The sequence below is a fragment of the Archocentrus centrarchus genome, chromosome 12 (genome assembly GCF_007364275.1).
Source record: "Archocentrus centrarchus isolate MPI-CPG fArcCen1 chromosome 12, fArcCen1, whole genome shotgun sequence".
In the NCBI taxonomy this organism is placed as follows: domain Eukaryota; kingdom Metazoa; phylum Chordata; class Actinopteri; order Cichliformes; family Cichlidae; genus Archocentrus; species Archocentrus centrarchus.
In genome coordinates, this window is record NC_044357.1 from 22,686,546 (window position 1) to 22,713,500 (window position 26,955).

The 26,955-nt window shown below is 40.1% G+C and overlaps 1 protein-coding gene and 1 long non-coding RNA gene across 3 annotated transcripts; one reads left to right on the forward strand and one right to left on the reverse strand.

Annotated features, from left to right (window-relative positions):
- Window positions 1–81: 81 nt before the first annotated feature.
- On the reverse strand, window positions 82–26,821 carry ghrb (growth hormone receptor b). 2 transcript variants are annotated; one of them, XM_030742734.1, is made up of 9 exons: window positions 26,685–26,821; window positions 25,360–25,406; window positions 5,855–5,990; window positions 4,313–4,491; window positions 3,362–3,540; window positions 3,068–3,212; window positions 2,516–2,606; window positions 2,245–2,314; window positions 82–1,931 (listed from the first exon to the last, which is right to left on the reverse strand). In XM_030742734.1, exons 1-9 carry the CDS (start codon window positions 26,804–26,806, stop codon window positions 1,098–1,100), a joined length of 1,803 nt encoding a protein of 600 aa, XP_030598594.1. In that variant the 5' UTR covers window positions 26,807–26,821; the 3' UTR covers window positions 82–1,097. The 2 variants fall into 2 exon arrangements, with proteins under 2 accessions (XP_030598594.1, XP_030598595.1); XM_030742735.1 differs by lacking the exon at window positions 26,685–26,821 and adding an exon at window positions 17,124–17,211 and having other exon boundaries at window positions 83–1,931; window positions 25,360–25,528.
- On the forward strand, window positions 16,654–21,130 carry LOC115789356 (uncharacterized). Its single transcript, XR_004020689.1, has 3 exons — window positions 16,654–16,826; window positions 18,284–18,379; window positions 18,767–21,130. It is a non-coding gene; the product is annotated as an uncharacterized LOC115789356 (long non-coding RNA).
- Window positions 26,822–26,955: the final 134 nt, after the last annotated feature.

Consider the following 26,955-nt stretch of genomic DNA (forward strand, 5'->3'; position numbering starts at 1 on the left):
CAGTTTAAATTAATAAGACACACAAAGACAAAAATTTCTTTCTATATTTTTAATTTGACAATACTTTTGGACAGTTGCAATAACCATACAAATTAACACTGATTACATGCCTTCTGCTTTTTCCTTTTTTTTACCTGCATTAAATGCACATACGCCAGCCAGAAATAAAACAAACAAAAAACATAATGCACTACAAATACAAGTACTGACTGAGCATAAGACTTTCAGTTCATGTCATTTTAGCTTTTAGCTCTTAAAACCTTTCAGTTTTTAAGAGCACAATATGTAATAACATTAAAATCAAAATAAGATAATCTTACATTAAGCTCCCATTTATCCTGTCACAATTAAACCATGCTGTATTATTCTCTTTTACGAATCAATATGTTGACTCAGACTGAGCATTTTAAAAAGCAAAGCTTTACTGGATGCAGTTACATTTGCATTGAGGCAAAGTTGATCTTAAAGCCTAAAGTAAGAAGATAAACAAAAACCTGAATTCCAAAAAAAAGTAGGCACATGATTATTTATTTACTTGTTTCACTTGTTATTAAACAATGCCTGATTTTAATATATCCAGTCTTTTCATATATACAAAATGTACAAGGTTGCTTTAGTCAGTATTTTTCTTATTAATACTGATTAATATGAGAACCTGTAGCATGAAACGTGCCACCCATAGTAAACAATATTGCAGGGAATTGTACGACGACAGTTCTTTTTGTCCTCTTTTAGCTTAAAGCACCAAGTGACAGAAAAACAGCAAAGATTTAAGAAAATGAGACCACCGAGGCTAAAAGACAAAAATTTTGACTAAAACGTATCGAATGCAAACCAAAATAAATAAACATATAGTAGATGTTTAATAGGCAACAGTTTATCAGTCAAAATAGCTCACGGGATATTCTAACCTGTAGTCATCAAAAACTGGTTAATCCTGCTTTAACAAAGGTAGTTCAGCTTTTGCAAACCTGGTTTTTGACTGTTATAAAAATACTGAGGCAGTTTGACTTCAGACTTTCCCTTTTAATGCCTCACTTTTCCACAATCAGAGTAAAAATTTATTTATTTATTTTTTTGCCCATTTCCTTTACAAGTTATGGTGTGATGTTTCCCAGAAAGTCTGGGGACAGGTAGCCGTCTGGTGTCGGCATGTTCTTTGGGATTATCAGATGTGGGGCTGGTGCTGAGTTTGGTGACAGTAAGAGGGTGTTCTGTCTGTCTACACCTTCGACCACCGTGTAAACAGGAGCAGGGGTTAGCGGGGGCGTGGGTGTGGTGTTTGAGTCACAGTGAAGTGACGGAGATGTCTGGCAGGGTTCACTGGATAGCTCTGCGCTTATTTTTCCTGTGTTGATCTCTGAGGTGTAGTCTCTGTGATCTCCGTCCATCACAAGGAGCTGAAACTCCTTTGTTTTCTCTTCCGTAACGTCATCCTCTTTGTCTTTGCGAGGGATCTTCTCCACCTCGGTCTCTTCCTCAGGTAAGAGCAGCACCTTGCCAGATGACCTCACCTCACTCACCTGGGTGTACAGAGCCTCTCTGCCCGAAATGAATGAAGGAAGCTCTGCAGGGCTGGAGCTTTGAACCGGGGAGCTTGGCTCAGACGTTGCTGCGCATGATGTCTCCTGACTGAGGGCCAGGTTTGGGACGAGAGGAAGGAAAGGTGATGGTTCTGGGTCGCAGGGGAGATCCGGCTCGCAGCAGCTAGCACGACCCGAGTCGTCGTCTCTGAAGCCAATTGAGAGTGGAGAGCAGTTGGAAGACAGGGGGTGGTTCATGAGACAGTCTGTGTCCAGGTCTGTCAGTCTGTCATTCTGCTCTTCGATGTCCAGATCAATGAATTCCACCCAGGGGTCGTTGTTGTACAGCTCCGGCCTCAAATCATGGGGACCACCCAGGATTGATGTCAATTCCCGAAGCTTTCCGCTCTGTGGGAAAGTAAATGTACAGATGTACTCAGAGGCTATGGTTAAAATTTATGACCCATCTTTACTGATTTGTACTTTATCATAACTGATAGAAATAAAGACCAAATCCATCAAAAAAAAGACAGAACTGAAAACTTGAGTTAACTAAGAGATACAGGTGTCCTGTGCAGCTTTATCTTATCTATCAATACACTTTTGGTGTCTTCTTTTTGCACGCTATTAATTATAATTTTATTTTTGCACAGCATGAGAGAAAATGTGTGAGTCTCATGGCCAGAGCGTAAGATCTGAAAGAGATGAATGAGGTAGGCACCTTAAGCAGCTCAGGGTCAATTCCTTTAATTTTGGGTCCAGGAACAGGAGGCAAAAGAATAACCATCAACCTTCAGGAATAAATAAGAGAAGAATGTTAAATTCCACTTAATGCATGAACGAAAACAGAAAACATTAAACATTAAACAAGCTTGATGTCAGACCTCATTGTAACAGTACAGGCACAGATCTCCTGCAGCAGACTTTCAAAGTAAAGCAGCCCACACAGTTTCAATTGAGCAAAGAAATCCTGATAACTCAAAAATGCTTACTTTTCTTGCTGTGATATGATAACTAACATCAGGATGCCCACTAAACACAAGGCGCCAAAGATGAGCAAAGCCACCACTGGGAATCTTGAAACTGATGACAAAAAAAAAAAAACCGGAACACAAAAAAAAAAATCAAAACTTCATAGAAAGAGACACGACATTAGATTACAAACAAAAAAATATTCAAGGTGAGGAAAAAAAGAGATCCAGCATGCGCTGCAGATGCTGCTCGACACATTCATTAAAGAATGAGAGATGGAGGTAAACATTTAAATTAGCAACTTAACTAAAATAAGGTGTTTTATTCTTTTTTACAGGCTCAGTCACTGAACTCTTTGATAGCATCTACCATATATTAATTTTACATTTGCAGTAATGATTATGTTGATATTACAGGAATAAAGAGAAAAGGTTTTAATGAATAATTATTAACATTCTGAGTAAGCAAAGGGAGCAAAAATACTCAAATGTTTAATCGTGCTGACGAGGATGACGTGATCGAAACCTGGAAAAAACCTTCTCCACGCGGCTCAAACGCTGCAGTGAGTTCACCTTTTGATGGGATGTGGATGAATATGGATTCGCTGAATTCTCCAAACTTTTTCCCACCGAGCATTTTGCACCGGACCCGAACTTCGTGGTTAATGTTAGTTTGAAGTCCGTAAAGGGAGGAATGTGTGCTCCTCACGGGGCCGACCTGTGGTGGAAACAACAAGGTTCAAAAGCCTGACATGGTGCATCAGCACCTCCTCCTCTCAGACACATTCAGGTTTCCTTGTGAAAAAGGCTGTTATGAAAATCATTCAGTATTCATCAAATCAAATATTCGATTCATGAGACACGTACTGTTTCCCACACATTGGAGCTGCTGTCACGGTGCTGAACTTCATACTGCAGTGTCATCCACCCCATCTCCACATCTGAAGACTGCGGAGGTTTCCAGCTCAACAATATGTCAAAATGAATCCCAGTCAAACTCACATTCAGCAGCGTCCAGTTCAGGCTGACGGGAGGATCCGGTTGCACTGCAGAACAGAAAGTCCCTTTAGAGCAGGTTTTCATCAGTACGAGGGCTGGAGTCAGGAAGTCCTCCACTGCACTGCGTTAATTAATTTATCGAGTAACAACAGACCAATCCTGTCCTTGACTGTCTCTTTCACTGCATACATAAAAGCAAGCAGACATCAGAAGATTGCATCCATATGATTGCAAAGCAACTGTAATAAAGCCCCTTCTTTTCTGGTTTTAAGCCACCTTGAAACAAGATTTCAAAAGCTGACATCAAGCTTTTTCTTCCCATTCAGCCCAAGAAAATCAGTGAAGTCAGCCGCTGATGGCTTGGCTCGCCAACAGTGTTCGGATTCAGACATGTTGAAACAGGAAAGGGTTTTCCTAAACAGTTGGCACAAAGCTGAAGGCACGTCATTGTAGATATCTCTGTGAAAAATAGGCCTGCACTAAACAATACAAAAGGAAAAATGATATCAAAACATCAGTAGATGAAAGTCATCTGTCCTCTCTGGGGGCCTGTGAATGTCTGGTGTTGCGTTCAATGTTTAGATATTTCTATAAAGATCTCAACTAAATGTTGTGGCGTTTCACAAAATAGCTGAAAGCTTTGATCAGCACGACGCCGTTGAAGAAAAGCTGCAGGACAGCGCCAGTCCACATCTCCATCCCCGACTTTCAAACCATTGTGGGAAATATCAAGGCATGTTTTCAATCGCCAAAAATATACTTCCCACATCACTCTTTAATGTGAACATTTTAAGGAGCGCAGTGAGACGGTGGACTCACCGATGTCTTCAACAAAGAAGGTGGTCTCATCATAGACGATGGCTTGATCTGTGGAGCGGAGCTGCACTCTGTAATATGTCCAGATCGTGGTGTGGTTCTCATCGAAAAAGCACTCGTCTGGAGTCTCCGTGCTGTAGTGAGGACATTCGCTCCAATTTTTAGGAGAAGCGTGAGGGGGTCTGAAAGGCGGGTGGCAGGAATCAGCACATCAGTCAGTAAAAAAATCCATAAGCAGCAGTGGAGCAGACAAAGGTGTTGTTCTATGTGATTAGTAATTTCATGGTAATCTGCCAATTAAATTATGAGTTATCCTGTTAAGAAAATGGTGTTTTGCTTGCTGATGAAAACTCTGCAAGTATTGCATACATGTAAAAATACACAGCGTTTATCCTGGTGACTTAGGTCTAGTTTAACTTCACAACTAAGCAACACAACCTACAGTACAAATGGACAAAATGCCAGTAGGTGAAAAAATAAGGATATTCAAAGATTTTATAAAACTAAAAAAAAATCTTTATGAAAGTCTTTCAGGATAAACTTCATCCTGAATTAAATGATCCCTTTAGTTTAATGCTTATTTGATTCTATAGGATAAAAATCCTTTGGGATTGGGTCCAACAGTGGAAAGATTTTTCTATTACAATTTTCTTTTGAGACTTTATGACTTGGGTTTTTGTACTTTGCCATATAGAGAGAACATATACAGAACTTAAGAGAATCAACAAGTAAATCACCACCAGGTGAAAATGAGGTACTTAAAACACAAAGTAAATACTTTGTTTCTTCTTGTGTGATGATCAGAGTTGTGATTAAAGGCTTGGATGGGCTTCAGTGGACGGTTTGGGAATGGTTAGGGATGGACTGGAAATCAATTAGAACTGGGCTTTTCATTATTTATCTTTTTATTAAGTTTTCCATAATGTTTCTCTAGTACCTAAAAAAGAGCTTCTATATTATAATTCTATATTATAGCAAAAGCTGGCAGACAAGACAGGTTAAAGAAAAAAATACAAAGTATACTGGTTGATACTGATTGATACTTTATTGATCCCACAATGGGGAAATCACAGACTGCTCTGCACACTGCTCCAAGTCACACATGTTAAAAGTTACAACAGAAATTTGCCCTAAGCTGGACTTTGCTTTGTCAACAGGGCGGGCAGCTGCACCATATGTCAGATCAGTTTAACATTGTACATATAAGAGGTATAAAGCTGTTGGCCCTGACTGACCTAAGCAGATGAATGATGATGTGTCTATGCAGAAGATGTTTCTATTGTGTTTCTGCTCGTCTGACAGGGTGGAAACACGCCTATCCTAATACTTTAAATCATCCCTCAGGCTAAAAACTAGAATTTCCTCAGATTACATGCGTAGAAACCCAGCCTGAAGCATGCTTTAAAGTCGTGTTAAAGGACCTGTAGATGTGTGCAAACCTGTCCAAAACAGGCACCTATGACCTGCTTTTTTTCCCTCTTTTTTTCTTCAAAATCTTTGCCAAAAAACGTTCTATGTTGGTAATGAAAAAGCTTTTCTACTCACACGTTTATAATGTAAAATAAGCGCAGTGCTTCCGGCTCAGAGAGGTTCTGGAAAGCGCCGACATTCCATCTGCAGCGGAAAGTCGACATGTCAATGGAAACACAGCCAGTGAGGTGTGGAGGTTTCTTGGAGAGAACTGAGGGATACGAGGAGAGAGGGAGAGAGAGGAAGACTACACATTAATTATATTTAATGCAGTAAATATCTGTTTCTCTCTTTTTGCTAGTGTTCTAACATCTCTTTGCTTTTAAGGATTGTAAAGATGCACATCAGTGACAGGATAATAATGGTAATCTAACTCCAGAGGGGAACGCAGCCACAAGGCGGGTATCAGCAGTTTCCTGGAAGTCGTTTTACTGCTCTTTAAGAGAAAGCAGCAGCTAGAGAGTTCACTGCCACGACACTCATGGAATAAGCTTTTTACCCAGAAACACACTTCCACAGAAAGAACCACTGGGATTCAGTTTTACTGCCTGAATAAACTCAAAACACGTGTGGGCAGAGCACATTTTTGCAGTTTCCGTGTGCGATACCCTAGCTCTGTCCCAGATTCCATCTGTGTGAGCGATCACAATACAAAGGTGACTGTCTTTTCCTGTACACAATATTCTTTTTCTCCACCGGTGCTGATCTGCATCCATGAGAAAAAGAAAAAGGAAAAGGTTCAACTGTGAGGTAATCTTTTGACAATTTGCTCAATGCTTTCTGCAACATAGTAACATAACTCCACCTTAAAGATTTGTTTCACCTATACCGATAAAGAAAAATATCTGCTACACTCTTGCGGCATTCAGTTATTGAGCTGTTTTTGTTTTTTATGATATAAATGGGGACTTCCATTGTGGTAGCCATAAAAATTGATTTAGAAAGTGGGCGGTTTCCACAACTATGTGACACACATCAGTAGTTTATTCACCACAAAGCACAAACAACTTGTTTTTCATTTTACAGCATGTGTATATAATTAGATATATTTTGGGGGGATTTGTGTACAGGCATCGCCCAGAAATTTTCAGTATTACCTGCTTTACGTAGCGTTAACTAAAAGTCCACTTACTTTTCCTGAACCTTCACTTTATGTTATGGTATAAATCTATAAAAAGTGGGCTGATAGGTGATGCAGAATCCTGCAGTGAGAGCACCGACTCCCATATCATCATTGGCTGCCTGTTAAAACCAGATTTGAAATCTAAATCTTCCTCCTCACATTCAAAGTCCTGAACCATCAGACCACATCGTATCTCAAACAACTCAAAGTATCATATTATCCCAACAGAGCACTTCCCTCCCAGACTGCAGGCTTACTTGCAGTTCCCTAGAATAAAAGTAGAATGGGACGCAGAGCCTTCAGCTATCAGGTCCTCCTGTGGAAACAGCTCTCGGTTTGGGTTCGAGAGGCTCTACTTTTCAGATGGGCCTTAAAATTATGATCTGGGGGACCTCCCGTTGTTTGCTGGGCTCCTTGCCCCCGCTCTCCTCTGTCCTTGTTGATCACCATATTTTCACGCCTCTTCTCCCCTGTGCTCTCATTTGCTTTGTTCTTGTTCCTTCCTGCAGGTGTCTCTGTTTCCGGAGCTTCGTGTTCCCGGTGTGTGTTTAATGGCCCCTCTAATCTGCCAAATGTCTCCTTTGTGTGCCGTTTGTCATTTCTCTGCACTAAACTCTTCTCACGTTCCCCTCGCTCTCCAACCGCTCGCACCAGATGGCTGCCCCTCCCTGAACCTTCACCGCCGTCGCAAAGCATGGCTCAGAGGGGATCTTCAAATGATTTGGGTTCCCTCTAATATTGTAGGGACTCTGCCTTAAAATAAAAAGCACCTCAGGATGGCGGTTATTGCCTGGCGCTGCTGTTTATGCATTAGAGTTAGTGAAGTGAATACTCGGTTTTGGACCCAGGGCTTTGAGCTTTGGGAGCTCATTGTTCCTTTCAGCTTTGAGGGTGATTCATGTTTAAGTTTTTCTGTCCCTGCCCTCACTGCTTTCCTGATTGTCAGCTGTTCTTATTACTCACCTGTTTTCTGTTAGCCCTAATCTGTCTCAGTATGAAGGGATCCTGTCCTCCGGTGTCCTCTGCCTCTTTACGTCCTGTAGTGTTCGTAGTTCCCTTGAGTTTAGGTTGCGGTTCTATTTTAGCTTTATTTTGGACTCTTGCTGTTAAGAGATTTGTATTGGTCGTAAAATAAATCGGCTCACCTATTTATGAAGTCTGCAAGACATGAATTTACCAATTTTTGGGATGCATAGTATGAAAGGAATATCTTATATGTTGGTGCTATATATTCTGTGTATTTTTTGTGTACATGCCTCCACTGCAGAGCCCTTTTGGATCCACTCCTGTTGTTTCTAAAAGTGCTGGCTGTCGGGCCTGGAGAACAGCAGCAGCAGCCACGGTCAGCTGACGACATCGACATGTCCGATAGATAACACGTGAAACAGACGTTTGAGAACAAGAGGACTCCTTCACAGCTGACAGGCAGCAGATGAATATCTTTGACCTGCTTCACAGAAAAGGGAGTCACGGGTTAAGAATAACCCGTTTACTCGATCCTCTCCTCTTCCTCGAAGCTGTGTCAGGATTAAGAGAATCATCAATATGAGATTCGGCTGTGTGGCTGATACTTGCGGCTCATCTTAGCGAAAACATGGCACATTTTTTTAGTTGATTGTGCTTGAGTGTGAGTCTTCAAATGCATTGCTGTTTTTTGTTTATATTATAGTTACTTTATATTAAACAATGTCTATCAAAGTGCAGGGAGGGGGGCACCAGTGGTGGGAGGCAGAGCAGTGCAGGTATGATGAATTTTCTTTGAAGGGAAAAAAAAATCAAACTTTCTGATGCAACTTTGTTTACCTTTGGGTGAAATTCAACTTTGATCTCTTTCATTGTTAATGATTGACAAGAACTGCGTAGGTGGGGGTGGTGGTGGGGGGGGTGATCTGCAGCGGAGCGAGCATGAATACGTTTTAGAACCACCGTTCTACAGTCAAAGAATGAATGCAAGGTTGATTTTTCTCAGGTTTACTGTGCCGTTTTACACCCCAAAGGAAACTAAAAAGGTAAATGGACTGGTTCTTATAAAGCGCTTTTCTCCTCTAGCTGAGCACTCAAAGTGCTTTATACAACATGTTGCATTTGCACATTCACACACACATTCATGCAGGCACTTCCTTCTACAGCTAAGTGCTTGCTATCTAACATTCACACACATTCATACTCTGACCATTGCATCGAAGTAATCACCAGGGGCGCAGCTATATACTTTCTGAGGTGTATGCGGACACATTTTTAGCCTAATCAGACTTCGTAAACCTGTAGTTACATTTCTCAAGGTGCATGTCATTTTTCTTGAAGGCCTTTCACAGCTCCACTGGTGCTGAAAACTAATGTTTGACTATGGCTTTCTGAATACAAGTGGGGCTGCAACTATCGATTATTTTATTAATCGAGTATTATTCCATCAATTAATCAAGTAATTGGATAAGAAACTATTTTTTGTACTAACAATTCATCTGCACATTTTAACTTCCGTACTGCAGTTTTTCTCTATATTTAAGCTGCCTGACTGTCCAAAAATGACCAAACGAAAAGTGGAAAAAGATCTGAACGCTGACATCGGAGGTAAATCATCTGTGTCTTTTCCTCACTTACGACGCGGGGAAAAGAGCGGATTGGTGGGACAGATACAGGAGATGATGAAGAGGGAGACCTGCACAGGTGAGCTGACAGTGCATCACTGCCTCACACAGCAGGAAACGGTGCGCAGCAAAGTCCTGAAGACAGAAGGCGTCATAAACACCGAAACACAGACAGGGAACTTTATAAGAGGCAGAGGTTTAAATCACAGCAGTTTCAGTCTTTTCTGGAGTAAATAGCTTCTGAATTTGGTGACGTGCCTTATTACACAGGTGCGATGAGCTGCCTGAGGAAGTCTGTCAGTTCATAGAAAGTGAAGGAAACGGCACCAAACCACAATAGTGTGATTACCACCAGATTGTGGTTATAATGATTGTTCTGGTGGCTACAGCTGATGTAGGGAAAAAATAACAGCTGACATTCTCTGCACAGCCAGTAAAACCACACAGACAGTGGAGGTGTGGAAAAAACTTGTCAGCGATGATCCACCCGTGTTAAATCTTGCCTGAAATTTTCATTTGATCTTCGTTTTTCTTCTTACTTCTCCTCATTCGTGCTGGTCATTTCGATTTCTGTAGCCTGGAAATCAAGTGCGCACATGACCTTAGGGACATCAAACGTGCACATTGTGAACTTTCCCTGCATTGTGGTAGACTGTAAATTGCAGTGAAATAATACAGGCGTAAGCAGCAATAAAAGCAGCTCCAGTGTGATAAATGCAGTGACAGCAGAGCTCTGAAAGTGAAGGTGAAATCCTCAGCCCAGCGCGAGGGTGTCTCAGACTGGTGCGGCACCTTGTGATCAACCACTAGTCAGAACACTACACACACACACACACACACACACACACACACACACACACACACACACACACACACACACCATCCGCATCCTCTCAACATTTACTCTGTTCATGTGTGCAGATCACTTATTCATACAAGACTTCTATGACATAACTTACCGACTGTCTTTAAACGGGGACAGGAGGAGGGGAGGTGAAGGAGCGCAGGGGCGCCTAATCAGCGTCACGCCTCTGTTTTGATCATGTCCTATGCACAGCTGTTAATACAGAAAATGCAACTAGAGAAATATTTTCCCACATCGTTTTGGCACCCCCCTCTTGTGCGGCGCCCCTTTTTGCGCCACTGATAAACACATGCAGTTCTGTGAAAACCAAAGCACACCTAAGAGCTGTGGCATTGTGTTAACACACAGCTGAATGCTCCAGACTGGCAAACTGCTAATAACTTCTGCTTTATAGACATGATCGCTAATAATCAGTTAATCGAGTGCATTTGATTAGCAGCGCCTGGGTGCTAAGGGTGTACTTAATTTTTCCCATGACTGTAGTAAGGAGTAAGTAAGTAAGGAGCTCCAGGGGTAATAATTTAATTAAAAATGCAAAATATATATATATATATATTAGGGCTGCATAAAACGATTATTTTAGTAATCGAGTATTCTATCGATTATTCCAGCGATTAATCGAGTAATCGGATAAGAAATACTTTTTTTTATTAACAGTTTATCTGCAGATTTTAACTTCCGTAATGCAGTTTCTCGCCATGTGAACAAACAGCGGTGAATGGAGCAGCTACAAAGTTCTCTTTTCTTCACATTAACACTTGCTGATCAGGTGCTTGATGAAGGACCTTCAGCTGTTTCACAGATTTAATGGTGGTTACTAAAAGAAAAAGCTGCTGTTTTGGACGCTGGAAAAACGTTTCCTTTTTCACTACTTGAGCTCACCGTCACAGCTTCGCCTCTTTGCGCTTGCGCAGTTAAAACCGCTGCCTGCTATGAGTGTTTTGAAAAACTAGTGGCTGCGGGAGCCATGGCGCATGTGTGAGTAATGGTGTAATGCTTTGTATTCACAAGCATTCTCAAAAATACGTTTCTACTGCAGGTCTATATTTAGTCACTAATAAGGGATTAAAGTATAAAAAATATTTTGAAGGAGCCCCTCGGTCCTGGGGGGCGGGCCTTCCGGTACCGAACCATTGCTAGTGCTAATGGCCTGCGCTCGCTAGCAAACCAGTTCTGGTAGCTACAGCTGAAGTAAAGACAAAAATAGCAGCTGAAATTCTCAGCGAGCACAACACACACAGACACACAGAGAGCAGTGGAAGCGTGGAAATGCATGTCAGCGACAGTTGCCACCCGTCCCGTAAAGTACGGAACACGGCATGTTACGGAGCCGTATTCCACGGAGTCCCGTAACATACGGGGTTCTGTATTTTACGAGACAGGTGGCAACTCTAGTGATGATCCACTCTGTGTTAAATTAAATCCATCGCAGCGACGGAGAGCTTTTTAGAATGTGTGCTTGTGTATACGTGAGTGATTCACACTCCAGTCCAGTAGGTGGCGGTAATGCAGTTCTATATTGGTTTGCCAGCCCCCAATAAACCCACAAAAAAACGTCAGCACTAATGCTGCTAATGCTAGTGAGGAGCGCCGCTTACACCGAGACAGCTGAGCGCTGCAGAGTTTAAACGAAGCATCGACACAGTAAATTTGTGTCGATAAATTTTTAGAATCGATTTAATCGAGTTAATCGATGAATCGTTGCAGCCCTAATATATATATATATAAAATCTCGAGGCACATGTAAGCAGGTGACTGAGAAAGAATGGTTTGCGTTAAACACACACACACACACGCACACACACACACAGGCCTTTGACACTGATGTTTGCATACTTTGAGCTCTGTATGGTCAGAATTAAAAGGGGCCATGATGTTTCCTTATCCAAGTGCTTTAAGAGTCTAAAAGTAACCATGAAAGGTTTAAATAATAACCTTGTTTCAATGGGCAGAAAATATGTTGCCCATTCTGGTTAATTAGCAACATTATGTGGATACAAGAACGTATTTATCTTCTAAAATAGGCCTCTTATTAGAATGCCCAGGCAGACTACAAATTAGTCATAATTCATTCAACTCCATCAGCTAAAACAATAAAGTGCTTACAAATTAATGCAACTTTAATTATGATCCAATAAAATGATAAGAGCTGAAATGATTATTCAGTCAGCAGGAATAATATTGCTTTGAAATAATCATTATTTGATTTACTCTTCTGAAAGTGCAGCTTCCCTGCTTTAAATCAACTTACAATAAAAAAAAAGGGATTTTGAAATGTTATTTGGGCAAGTTTAAGATAACATATGGGCTTACTTAGACCAAATAATATAATACTATGAAAAGGTAAACTGAGCCGTTTTATTTTAGAAGCACTTTTGCTTTCGAGACTTACTTTATTTGTATTTACAGCGAGTAAAATCCCTTTTCCACCACTGAGTGACAGTGAAAAAGACGACATGGAAAAAGTGCATTGCTCCAAAGCATCTTACTGCATTACACTCAGTAGATTTTATTATATGCATATTTTGTACAGTTGGACCCTCGCAGGCAGAGAAGTGCTCGACTGCCTTGCAAACTGACAGGTTTCATTTTGGTGCTCGTGCATCAGAGTGCTGCTGTGTTTGCTTAGCAGCAGCCAGGCAGAGTTCACTTGTGGTTTAAGTAAACATGTGAGCAGTGGTTCTGGAGCAGCAGATATCATTAGAGCCACAAAACACACAGCTTCCAAGATGGCAATATCAGCTTACAGCGTGTTCTCATTATAGGGCTTCTCTTACAGATCTGCCACGAACTTACGGGGTAAACATGTTTACTGCATGAGTCCTCCTGGCAGCCTATTTCAGACTAAAACAAAAACACCCTCCTGTGTTTTGCTTTGATAAAGCGTGTTTCCTTTTAACTCTGATTTTGAAGGGAAATAACAGATAAATTAATTTCCTTTAACGGACGGCCTCATATTGTTACCAAATCCACCATTTAATCAGCTGGATGCTACCTATTGACGCTAATTAGTCCATGTTTTTCCTCTTATTGCATCTGTTAACCTCTGCTCAGCATACTGGTGGGAAGCCTTTATTAATGTCTTTCCTGTGAGCAGACAGCGAAAACAGTGATTTAGAGATTCGCATCCTCAGACATCAATAAGTGCACTCTCGGGGGGAAATGCCTTACGCGCCGCATTTAGAAAAGCCATTTCCTTCCTTGGCTGTGAGCCACAAAACTCTCATCGGTGATTAAAGTTCCAGCCTTTTAGTAACCTAACAAGCTTTATGGGCAAATCATGGGCAGGAAAACAGTTCATTCATGCCAAAAGGCAACAATATAACCTCCTAAGAGAGGAAATGCTATTTTATCAACAACGACTGTCCAGAGATTTCTAAGTAATATCCCCTCTGGTGCTCTAGTAGCAAAGAGGAAAAACACTTGTTGACCCCCACAGAGACCGCTCGATTCCTAGAAGTAGTACCTCCCACAGCTGGTGCTTCAATATAGCTGGAAAGTGAGAGGAGTTATTTTTGGCAATGTGTGCTCTAAAAAGAAAAGTACCATTTGTTCCCATGCTGTAATGTGACCCATATGAGTGTACAAATACCCAAATGGAACAAAAAAGGAGAGAAGGAGCACGAGCACCCCTTACAATGTAGCAATGCAAAGGTTTGATTGTATTTAGGCATAAATGCATACTGGTAAAGATCAGAATTTGAGTTAACAGACATTTTGGCTCTTCCTCTGACTTCCTCCTTTGCGCTCATTGTCATCATCATAACTATGTCCATCCAATGACATTTAACTAAAATCTGAAAAAACACAGAACTGGAGCCAATTAAATCCCTTCATTATTTCATTTATAAGGCACTGTTTCATTTAAAAGACAAAAACTGCCTGGTTTTGGTGTGTTATTTGTTTCCCTTCACAGGCTGCCTCAGATATTACAGCCCTTTTTCATCCCCAGGGCGTCAATTAGTGCCATCTTGTCAAAGCCGCTGGCATGGCAGATGCAAAAAGCACAAGTTGTTCTTTTGCATCTGTGCCCTGATGCACCATGTTAGGGTGTAAATGAGAGCAATCGGTCGCTCCCAGCTCATTATTTCTCAACAAACAAGACTACTGTTGTGAAGGGACGTGTTTTAATCCAAACCACAAGCCTTTCCTAATCCCAACCATGTCGATTTTACCACCTAAACCTAACAGAGTTGTTTTTAGTGCCTAAATCTAACCAGTGAGTGTGAGTTAAAGTAAAAAGGGAGGCTTAAACCCCCCACTTAAAACAAAGTGCAAAAATGGACTGGTGCTTATATACTGTAGCACTTTTCTCACTAACTGAGCACTCAAAACGCCTTTTACTGCGAGATTCTTCCACACACACTCATACGAGTTATTTTTTTCTATACCTAAGAGCCTTCCCTAACATTCACACACTCACACAGATGCATCAGGGGCAACTCGGGGTTCGGTATCTTGCTCAAGGACACCGAGGAGCAGACTGGAGGACCCAGGGATCGAACCACCGGCCTTCCAATTATTTAACGAATCGTTATTATTTAACCTCCTGAGCCACAGCCTCTCCAAGCTTATAGCACCTCATATTCTCAAGCAGTTTCTCATCCAAGGACTAACCAGACCCAACCACGCTTAGCTTCTTAGATCAGACGAGCAGGCGTGCTCAGGGTGGTATGGCTGCAAGCCAAATGGTCACAATGCGAACCAGGAGTTTCTGACTGTTAATCCTGTGAGTGACACTGATACTTAGCAAAAGACAGCCAGCTAGCATAGCTACGCTTTCTTTGTTTCCCACTATCTTCTAATAGGTTTTAGCCTGTCTCCATGATAACATAAAACACTGAGCACTCTCTATAAACACACGTGAACATGCAGAATCTGTAGGTAAAGACATTACTTTTGGTACTGAGTAGCCCAATCACATTTGAGCAGGTAAACTGTTGTCTGGAGGGCAAAAAAGGAATTGTGCTATATGGATAAAGTATTGAGCCACACCTCTTAAGAAAGAATGGGTCTTCCTAAAGCGCTCACTGAATTTGAGTGTAGTACTGTAATAGGATGCCCCTGCTGCAACAACTGAAATCTGTTCCCTCCTAAATATTCACAATCAACTGGTGTTATCGCTAAGTGGAAGTGTTTAGGAACCACAGCAACTGAGGATAAAGGAGACAGACCAAGTTAAAGTTACAGGCCAGTGCATAAAAGTCAGCAACACTCTGCTGACTCAGTAACTGCAGAGCTCCAAACTCCTCTGGCATTAATATCAGCACAAGAACCGTATGCTGGGAGCTTCATGCCATGGGTTTCCATTGCAGCACATCACCAAGCACTATCTGGGAGTCTGAGAAATGCCATGAGAACGTTATCTGTCAGAATGGATTCTACCAACTGTAAAGTCTGGTGGAGGATGCATAATGCTAATGGGGCTGATTTCTGGAGTTGATCTTGTCATGTCAACGTCAGTATCTGACCTCAATAATGCTCTGGATGAATGGGTAAATTTCCCACAAACACTCCAAAATCTTGTATAAAGCTTTTCCAAAAGACTGGAAGCTGTTATAGCTGCAAAGTGGGGTCCAGTACCTTTATCCATATAATGTACATTTGCCTAAACACAGTTTCAAGTCTACTGGCTATATTTTGACAATGATTTAGCTTTATTAGATTTCTGTTGATTCTGGAAGTCACTGCTGCACCAGATGTTCCAGACTACTGTCCCACATCCCCAGAGGCAAAGCTGTCAGATGATAGCCAGTAGGTTCTCAGATTACACAGTCAGATCTTGAAGTTTATATATTTGTTCTTTAGATTCCTCCCACTGGGCAAGCAGCCATTAACCATGGTGACACCAGACCAATGAGAATCACTCCACAACAATTTGAGATCACTGGAGTGAATCAGAAATGTACAGGCCACTACAAGTTGGCAAACATGCTACTAAATCTGCATTAAAAAGAACTCTATTCAGCTGAGACCTCGCTGTTTTCAATCAACAAGTTGTCCTCCCTCTCATTTTTTCTACAGCAACAAACACTCCCGTCAAAACACACTGGCCTTGTACAATCCCACCTAAAGGGCATTATGCAAAAAGAGCATAATAGTAAACAGCAGGAGATCATGTTCTCTGTTGTCCACACCTCTGCTAACTTACTGAGAGCATTATGTAACAAGACAAAGCACCGGATGTCCGTGTGTGACATAAATGACCGATAAATACATAGTTTATCAGTGTGGATTAAACACAGTCTGTGTGTCCACATACACAGACTTTCCACTTCCATTTGTGGTGTGTTGGGTAAAACGCCAGGCCTCTAAGAACTGAACAGCTTCCCATTGTTTAACAGTGGAGTGCTCTCTGTTCAGAATTCCTGGGAAGCCACTTCACTAGAAATCTGCTCGCTGCTCGCCGGGGCTCTCTGTGGATGTGTTATGCAACACATTTCATGTCCATTTGAATGCCAAACCTGCCCAGTAAGTATGCAGTTATTAATCTTTTTAAATTACACTAGACTTCTGTGACTAATAAAAGCAGCTTTATCCCATTGATAGCTAATTGTTGTTCCTCACCTTCAGGATGAACTAGATTTTATTCCAAGAAAACAGTTCAATAGCATCCGAAGATCTGGGTGTTAGAAGGCACCAGATTTTCAGAGAATTACAGCTGCAAACACAAGTAAATACACGAGTATATGCTATATAATCACTGTTTTTCTAACCTGTTAAATTCTTCCATAGCATTACAAAAAAAATAAATATTAAAAATCCTACCTGATTCTGAGGCTGACTCCAGCACCAGAGCATTGAAGATGTGAAACGTGAAGAGGAGCATGGTGAGAGTGGGAGCCATGGTGTTGAGCTGTGGAGGAGACATGTGGCTAATGTTAAGTTTGGTGCAGTCCACCCAGCTGAACCACACAGCCCATGGAGGCCCCGCCCACTACTACCATTAAACAAGCTAGACCTAAAGCTCTGCTGAGGCACGAGAGGCAATTCTTTGAGCTTATTTCAGTTTTAGGTTTATTAAAATGCGCTACATCAGGTTCCTGTGCAAAACTCACCACTACTGCCACTCTCAATATGTTTTAAAGCTTTAAAGTGGACTAACTATATTAAGCTTTATGAAACATTTTGTGCACATAATAAGTGATAAAGTTTTATATATATATATATATATAGTGCTTAACAAATTTATTAGACCGCCTGTCATAAAAACAAACAAAAGAAAACAAATATTTTAGAAATCTGTTAAATTGCAATAAAAATAATAATAATAATGTGCTTTACTATTTTTTTCTTGTTTTCTTTTCTTTTTTTTAGAAAACTGTAAATTTGAAAATTATTGGATAAAAACAACAATTAATATATATAAAATATAATTTCAATTAAAGAGCTTGCACAGTCCAGTTCAGTCCAATCCAGTCTAACTTTATTTTTAAAGCACACTATTTAAAAAAAAGAAGAAAAAAGAACTGACCAAAAACAAAAAACATGAGGTTCACACGATGAACATAATGAAAATACAAACAACGCATTACAAAATTTAGGGGATATGGTTCAGAAAGCTTGAGTCCCCTGTTTTTAAGTCTTGTAGTAGGTAACTAGTAACCGGTCTGTGGAATTCACTGACCTTGAAGGGATATTAAGTGCTTTAAGAGGTTAGCAAGATATGATGGCACCATTGCATTAACAGGTTTAGAAACATGCAATAAAACCTTAAAATTAATCCTAAAACACAGGAATCCAGCAGAGGGAGGACAGAACAGTGTCAGATGTCCTTTTGCTTACAGGTTCCAGTACAGAGGCATGCAGCAGCATTTTGGACCAATTGTAGGCGAAAGAGGGAGGCCTGATTTACACCAACCACAATGAAAGGCATTACAATTGTCAAGATGTATTTTAATAAAGCTTATCTTTTCATATCTTTTCAGAATGGATCCTAGCATGGATCAATAGCAGGTGAAGGGAGAAAAGAAGTGGCCCCAGAATCGAACCTTGGGGAACTCCATATGGGAGCAACACTGAGGGTGAAGTACACATACCTTTCTAAAACGTCTCTCGTAAAACTGAACTACTCAAAAGCTGTAACTTTAATTCCCCATGCAGTGCTTGAGGTGATAAATGAGGAAACCGGGATCAACTGTGTCCAAGGTCGCTGTAAGATCAAATAAAAGATCATAAAACATCCTTCTCTTAAAAAAGTGCTGTGAAAAGCTGATAGGTCCTATGGTTACTTTTTAAAAAGAAGAGAGCCATAGTGTTTTAGATGGTCATACTTATCAAATCAATAATAATTCAATGATAAAGAAAAAGGTTGGGAATTTTGATTACATGTTACTACATGTTAAGATCTTTTTTTTTCACGTATTATTCCAACTCCTTTCATTTTCTACTGATTTCTTCTCAATATATAGATGTAGAAACCAAACGAACGGGGATGGCCCCTTCCTGTTCCAACATGACTGCTCAACAGTGCACAAAACAGGTCCATGAAGACATGGACGAGCCAGTTTGGTGTGGAAGAACATGACTGACCTGCACAGAGTCCTGATCTCAACCCAGTAGAACACCTCTGGGATGAATTATAGCAGAGACTGCGAGCCAGGCCTTGTCATCCAACATCAGCCTCTGACCTCCCAAATGCACTTCATGGAGATTGGTAAAAAATTCCCATAAACACTCCTAAACCTGTGGAAAACCTTTCCAGAAGTGTTGAAGCTGCTATAGCTGCAAGGGGTGGGATGACCTCATATTAAACCCTATGGACTAAGAATGGGCTGTCACTCAAGTCCATATGCATGTGAAGGCAGGCGAGTGAAAACTTTTCTAATGTTTCCACTAGGCCTCAGTCACACAGGCAACACCCTCGAAACTACCATTGGAAACTGGCAGTCGAAATCAGGCCTAGAGACCCCCACACAACCTGTCACGAGGGGGAATACATATTTTTCCATAGTGACATTTTTCCTATAGTTTTTCCAAGTTTTTTGCCAAATGCAACCAGGAGGTTTTTGGTGCAGCACCAGTTTCACCTAGCAACAGCCAATAACTTGCAGCAACACTTTCACATTCCCTCTTCATTCACATGTCTGACAGATTTCTGAGATAGCAAGCTATCCCAGTGTCCATGTTGTTAGCTGTATGTTGTTTTTTCACACCACTACATGTTACAGGCACCCTCATCATTTAATATCCCCTCCTGTTTGTGCAGCCCAGCCAATGGAGGCATTTCATGTTCGAGTCAAGGAGAGAATACACTACTGTAAGCGTAATTCTTCTACAGTTCAAATCACACCATTATATAGAGCTCAGAGTGAGACAAAGGGAGCATTTCTCTTCTGCCATCACAGCAGACTCTTCCTAACGTCATGAAATGCAGCAGCTGGTGAGCCGAAATGCCGCTCAGTGACAAGATAACATCACGCAGCTGCAGCTAATTTGTTGATTGTGTGGGAAAATCTTTGTAGATCTGCACTTTCTAAAATACTCAGACCACCCCATCTAGCATCAGCAACCACGCCATGATCAGAGTCAGATCACCTTTCTCCTCCATTCTGTGTGAACTTCAGCAGATCATCTTAACCATGCTTTTGCTAAATGCAATTAGTTGCTGCCATGTGATTGGCTGATGAGATCTGCATCAAAAAGCAGCTAAACAGGTGTACCTAACAAAGTGGCCAGTAAGTGATAAATAGTGATGTTTTAGCTGCTATTTTTCCATACATTCTCTCCAGAAAAATGCATGCTCTTTAATATGTTCAATATCTTTTTTATTATTTTCACATTTGAACACACACATCAGAAAACACAACAGCTGTGCTGCTGGTCCTCACTATTTGAAAGCAGTGAGGACCAGCAGGTTTAAATGAGCACAGAAACATGTTTTATTCATTACCTTTCTTGGTATTCGCATAATTTATCTTTCTTGGAACGGCGTATTTCGAAATAATAAACAGATTTGTTCTGAACGTGACATCCAGCCAATGGTGCTGGATTCCTGCCAGCTCTTGTGAAATCCAACCCTACTACTTCTCTGGGCTTTACGTAGCTCTTGTTTACTGACATCAGTTTGTATTATTTCAGTGCCAAATTATTCTACCCAGAACTCAGGGCGTTCTGTGAGCCTGTGATTAGGGGAGCTAATAAAGGATAAAGGTCTTGTTGGTTAATTAGTTCTAACAAATACTTAATTTTTTTATTTTTTTTTTTAAAAACAATTCATTGTCATTACTATTACAAAACTTTCAACGATAACTTAACCAGTCATTATCTTGTGTACTGACTTAAATACCCATGTTATTGATGTTTTCATACTGAGTGAGCATTTCTTCAATAGTATGTTGCAAATGTGCAATTTAAACTATTCATACACAAACATTTATTAAATTATACATTAAAAATTAAATATTTCTCTGTCTCTTCAAACCTACTGACGCAGATCTTTGGCGTTGCTGCATCTGCACGTCTCTCTGATGTCTCCACTCTTATATTCACTATTTGTTACAGTTCTTTTCAAAGATGTGCAGCAAGGCCGTTAGCTATCATACTTCTTTCAACTAAGCTCACTTTGCAGCACTCACATTCTTATATTTCTCTTTCAGTTTGATTTACAAAGTAACCAATATCAGCTTACCACACATTTACTGTTCAGTATCAGTATGAGGGTGCGTGTGGATTGTGAATTCTTCTTAAATTAAAATATCTATCAGAATTAGACATTTGCTTAATTTATAGTAATAAATATGTTTTATCAAAAAAATCTCAGCCAGACTTCTTAATAGGAATTATGGAAAATTTCAGGTCCCTACTGTCATTAGTTTTCCAAAGGTAGAGCTGTTATTTTATTTTTTTATTTTATTTTATTTTATTTTGAGGGGCCATTACAAAATTTTATTCTTTAAAAAGTCTATGAGCTAGGTCCTTAAAATTTTCTGGCACTGTGGCCCTAAGAATATGGCCTCTCGGGAGCTTGAGTTAACACAGAATGGATGGATGGATGCATCAAGCCCCTAAATTATTTGGATATATGATTGCTAGATTTGGAGACTCATAGAAAACACGCTTCTGCAGGCAGATTCATAACTGCAATAACAATAATTACATAACCTTTCAGTACTAAATGCACACAGCAGTGAAAGCTTTCTGTTTACCTCCGTTTGTCTACATGGAGATAACCTTGTAAAGCCTGAACAGTGAAATAATTTTTTTAAACTGAAGTGTTTATTGAATGTTCTGACAAATATTTGTGCAATTTATTTAGGTTTAGCAGTGGAAAAAAAGAAAAATCACACTGATGATGTAGCGGTCTCAAGAACTCACAAAAACACAAGTCTGAAATATGAAATGACACTTTGCATTAAAGGGTTAAGAACACAGCTCCTTGCATCTTTCGTTTTATTTTTACTCGAGGTTCACTCATGCCATTTCAGACTAAACTTCTCACACAGCTGCAGAGGTCAGAGCCTGTTAGATAAACATATGTGGGATCCGCTAACATATTCAAGGCCAAGACCCAGTTCTACAGAATCTTATGGTAAGCTTAGGACATGTCTTTCAGGGCCCTCATGTTTTCATTAACAGTTTTCTTAATCTGCATTAGCCTTAGTTGTGTCTATTTGTTATTGCCCTGTGTCTAGCAGCTGGAGTAACTGTCATGGGGACAAAGGAGGAAGTCAGGTGACCTTGGAATGCTAAGCTATCAGCTATATGGCAGGTCGTTTTAACATAAAATCCGTTTGTCTGACTATCCGTAATTACATTTTAGATATCTAAAAATGCATTTTGACTATCCAGAATGGTAATTTAAGATATCTGCATTTACACTCTGACTAGTAAGAACAATAATTCACGATATCTTCAATTACATTTTGACGAGACAAAAGCCATTTGAAGGGTCACACATCCGTAATTACAATTCAAGATATCTCAAACATAATTATGACTAGGCAAAATTACATTTTAAGATATCTGAATCCAGAGATTGCGTGTAAGCCCCCTTGTTCTGTACTGAGCTGTCCAAACAATTGCCTGTAGTGTAGAATTTCAGGTGGCTGCAATGACGCTGGCTATTCTGGACAAAACTGTAAGAAAATGCCACAATATAGAAAGAGCTCTTCAGTATGGGATATGCGGAGAACGCAAAGATCGTGCACTTGAAGACTGCTTCAGAAATTTGCAAAGAATCTCTGATTTTATGGCAGGCCGTTTTAACACACTGCCTTATAAACTTTCCGCCAAAATCCTTGTAAATCTTTGACGTTTTGACTCGACAGAATACAAATTCAAGATAACACTAATGTCATTCTGACCAGTCAGAATAACATTACTGAGATCTTAAATATAAAAGCCGTCTAATTCAAGATATCTCTAATTTATTTGGAGATATCTTAAAGGGAATTTTGACTTGTCAAAATTACAGTTCTAGATATCTCTAATCTAGTTTTGCCTAGTCATTATTTGCTTTCAAGATATCTAGAATTTAATTTGCACTAGTCAAAACTATATATCTCCTATCTAAAAATACATTTAAGATATCTTGAATTATGGTGTCATTCAAGATATCTTTAATTAGAATTATGACTAGTCGGAACAAAAGGAGAGATATCTCAAATTTACTTTATGACTAGTCATACTTTAATTGTAGATATTTGAAATATGTGTTTCAATAGTCAGTAATTCATTGTAGAGATCTTGAATTGACAGACAGAATTCAGTAGTTTATATAATTATATATGTTGTGTAACTATACTCTAGGACCTACAAGCCCAATGTGTAGGGACGCAGTGTGAAATGTAAGTAAAAACAGAAAGCATAGATTCCCCTCTTCTTTTAACTACAGTCCATAAACATGTGGGAACCGAGGAGAGCGGCTGCTGGACGTTTTGGACCTCTGTCATACTTTTATTTATTAAATGATGTTCCAGGTGTTTTAAATTGGCAAATGGTCTGGACTGCAGGCATGTCACTTCAATACCTGGACTCTTCTACTACAAAGCCATGCTGCTGTAATAGCTGCAGTGTGTGGTTTAGCATGGTCTTGCTGAAATATGCGAGACCCTTCCTGCTGACCTAAAACCTGTATATACCCTTCAGCATTGATGGTGCCTTTTAGATTTGCAAGCTGTCAACTGTACAGACACTAACGCACCCCCATGCCATCAGAGACACAGTGCTGAAAACAAGCCAGATGGTCCCCGTCCTCTTTAGCCTGGAGGATGCCGCGTCCATGTTTTTCAAAAAATTTCTAATTTTGATTCTTCTGACTACAGAACAGTCTTTTACTTTGCCTCAGTCCATTTTAAATAAGCTTTGACCCAGAGCCAGTGTCCATCTTTACTTCTGAGAAACTGCCTCTCTACAATACTCTTTTTTTTATGCCAATTTGAAACCTAATTAGTTTCAAAATGTTCCTCTACCTCTTTCTTTTTAGCACCACTTACTTTTTTGTGTTGCGCCTATCCCAACTTTTCTAAGAAGTGCTGCTGCCAACAAATTCATAATCAGCTAAATCAGCTAAAATTGTACATTTTCTGTTTAAACATTTAAGTGTTTTTGGAACCTCGTGGCATGCCCCTGTTGAATTCTTGAAGCTAAAGAATTCAGAGTGTTCAGAAAGAAAGAAAGAAAGAAAGAAAGAAAGAAAGAGGAAATGTGAAATATCTCTTGGGTGAAACTACATTGTTTTGTTTTTTTTTAAACCAGGACAGAGGTTTCAGATTTTATGAAAACAAGACACTGAATACGGTGTCAGGCAGGGGAATTCCACCTCCGGTTTAAGACAGAAAAACAAGTCTTTAAAGCTTTGATGTACTTGGTAACTTCAAAAAACATTCAGACATATTCAGATGTGTTTTTAGAGATTTCTGCAAATAAAAAAAAAAAGAATTTTCTCCTTAAGTAATGGCTCAATACTTATTTAAGATTCAGTATTTTACAGAAGCTTGCTTTCCCTGCAGCTTCAAGAACTCTTGGGAAGACTTTCTTAAAATTTTCTTCCTCATGCTCTAAGTCCTCCTAAAGCTCTGTTAGAATGACAGTGGGGTCCTGGGCCATCCCGAGGTCCTATTTGCCAGGTACGCAGGTAAATCAGACATTAAATTTTGCTCCTGGTGGTTCTAAATGTCTTCAGTTTCAGAGTAATTGGAGATGTGTTCACAGGAGCCCTCAGAGCTTTAGAAGTGGTGCTCTGTAGACCTCAGTGATAAACCTGTGGCGAGGTGCAGATCAGAGAGTTCCTTTATGGTTTTTGTCCTGACATGCAGTGTCGATTATAGGAGCTGAAACACACACTTGTGAGTCTTTCTAAACTATCAGGTCTAATCTTTTAAGCTGGCCACAAAGGGAGTCTACAGTAAACAGGCTCTAGACACACCTTTAAAAAAATTACAGAGTCAAAGAGGAAGCATCTGACATCACTTTCCTTTTCAAAATTATATACTGTGCAAAAGTTTTGAGACACCCCTCATTTCTCACATTCATAGACTGAAATTATAATTTTACTACTAATTAGTCACTGACATTAGAATCAACAAATCCTCAGCATAATAAAAAGGAATGCAAAAAAGGTAATGCAGCACATTGTCAGTTAATTTTTTTTCGGTTAATTCATGTTTTGTTTGACAATCCAAATAATCAACTTTTTTAGGTTTTGGAATGATCTAAAACTTGAAAAATATTCAGTTTCCTGTCATATCAGACAGAAACAAGAGAAAATCCACATTAAAAAAAGATTACATAATTAATTTCTTAATGAATTTGCAGTATTTTCTTTAAAAAAAGAAAAACTTAATTATTTTTCATCACAGTCGGGATTCTCTCCTTTTCCCCTCTTCAGTATTACTTAAAAAAATATGAATGAGAGGCTCTGACAGCATTACACACAACACCATCAAGGCCACGCTTGTTCTACCGTGTGTGGGATTATCACATCAACTGGTGGCCAACAGATCCGCGTGGGTTACATGCAGCTGCGTAAACACGCATTTAAAACGTGAGAGAGGTAACTCACCGGAGCCCGCTCCGTCCTGGAGGTCTCGCTGCTTTCCTGGATACAAACTGCAGAAGAAGGAAAAAAAAAAGTAATACACCCAAAAAGAAACGCTGCGGACACTCTGCCACCCAGCCGTGAAGGTTTTATTTTAGTGCAGCATGAGCTGTTTGCGCTGTCAAAGAAAGCCTCGCTGTGTGGCAGCCCGTCAGCAGCAGCTGTGAGGGGTTTATGTTGTTGTGAAGGAAAGAGCAGCGCCATCTGCCGGTGGAGTCTGCGTACAGCAGGAAAACAGCCGGCACAGAGAAGACGCTCACTGGACACTTTATTAGGTACACCGCCCTAGTAGCTCATTTTCTCTCAGAGCCGCCTTAAAAAAAATTGTCACTTTCCTCTCCTAAATGAGTCATTTTACTCTCAATTTGCTGTTTGTTTTTTTTTCCCCTTGTTTGTTTATTTGACCTAAATGTGCCACTTTTTATCCCATATTTTTATTTTTTTTTGTTTCCATTTTTTACTCAATGGGTGCAGAGAGAAACTGGCCAACTTAACAGAAGACTGAAAAAAAAGCTCAGCCACATCTTGGACTACATGTGGAGCAACAGAGCGAATGCTTCCCAACCTGTGGGGTCACATTTCAGGGCTTTTCTAATCAGCTGTCCTTACCCAATCACATGTCAGCTACAGTTTGTTTTTGACTCTGTCCTCAGACCACCCCACTCTCCACTCTGCATAGACACACAGACACACATACTGCACATACTGTCATAAACTCAGTCAATAAAAACTGAGCCTGCTTTGAGCAATATTTGACACTCAGGGGAAGCAGATACAAAATAACGGAACACATTTTCACCCTACTGTAGAACTTGTTAGTTACATATTTAGACTGGTTTCATGCTTTAATCACAGTCACACCAAAAGCAACAGAGAGATGCACACTGAGAAGGAAAAAAAGCACTGCTGCTGGAGAAATAAGTACTATAAAGACCACACCAATCTTCAGAGGGCTGAAAAAGAACCCAAAACATCTGCAGAAACATCTGCAGCGTTCCAAAATTGTTCATGAGTCAATTAAAAAAACAAACAAACAAAAAAACATTGGGGGGTAAAAGAACAAACTATTGCAAATGATCCACAGCACTTCCTGGACAATGTTATCAAGACACAAGTTCAAGTGAGGAACTCAGCACCACAAAACATGAGCCCATACGTGAAGCAGCATGTTTCAGTATCATCATGGTTTGCTTTTGCTCTGATGAAGCAACGAAGAGGTAAAACTGGAGTTCTGCAGTGTGTTCATGTGTTATTGAGTTTTGTTTGTTTGTATTTGTTTTTGTAAATACCCTGAATTCATTCCAGTAGAGATGGTTTGGACATGTGCAGAAGAGGGATGGTGGATATACTGGACAAAGTCTGCTGAAGATGGAGACCTCTGAGAAGATTCATGGATGTCGAAGGAGGTCATGGAGAGGGCTGGTGTGACAGAAGATGATGATACGTCTCATATGAAGCTCTTTGAAATATCTGATGGCGCTTGTTGCTGTTCCCACCCAGCACTGAGAATGAGAATGAGTATTTTGGTCATGTCGACAGTTCAGGCAGGTTGTGCTTGTC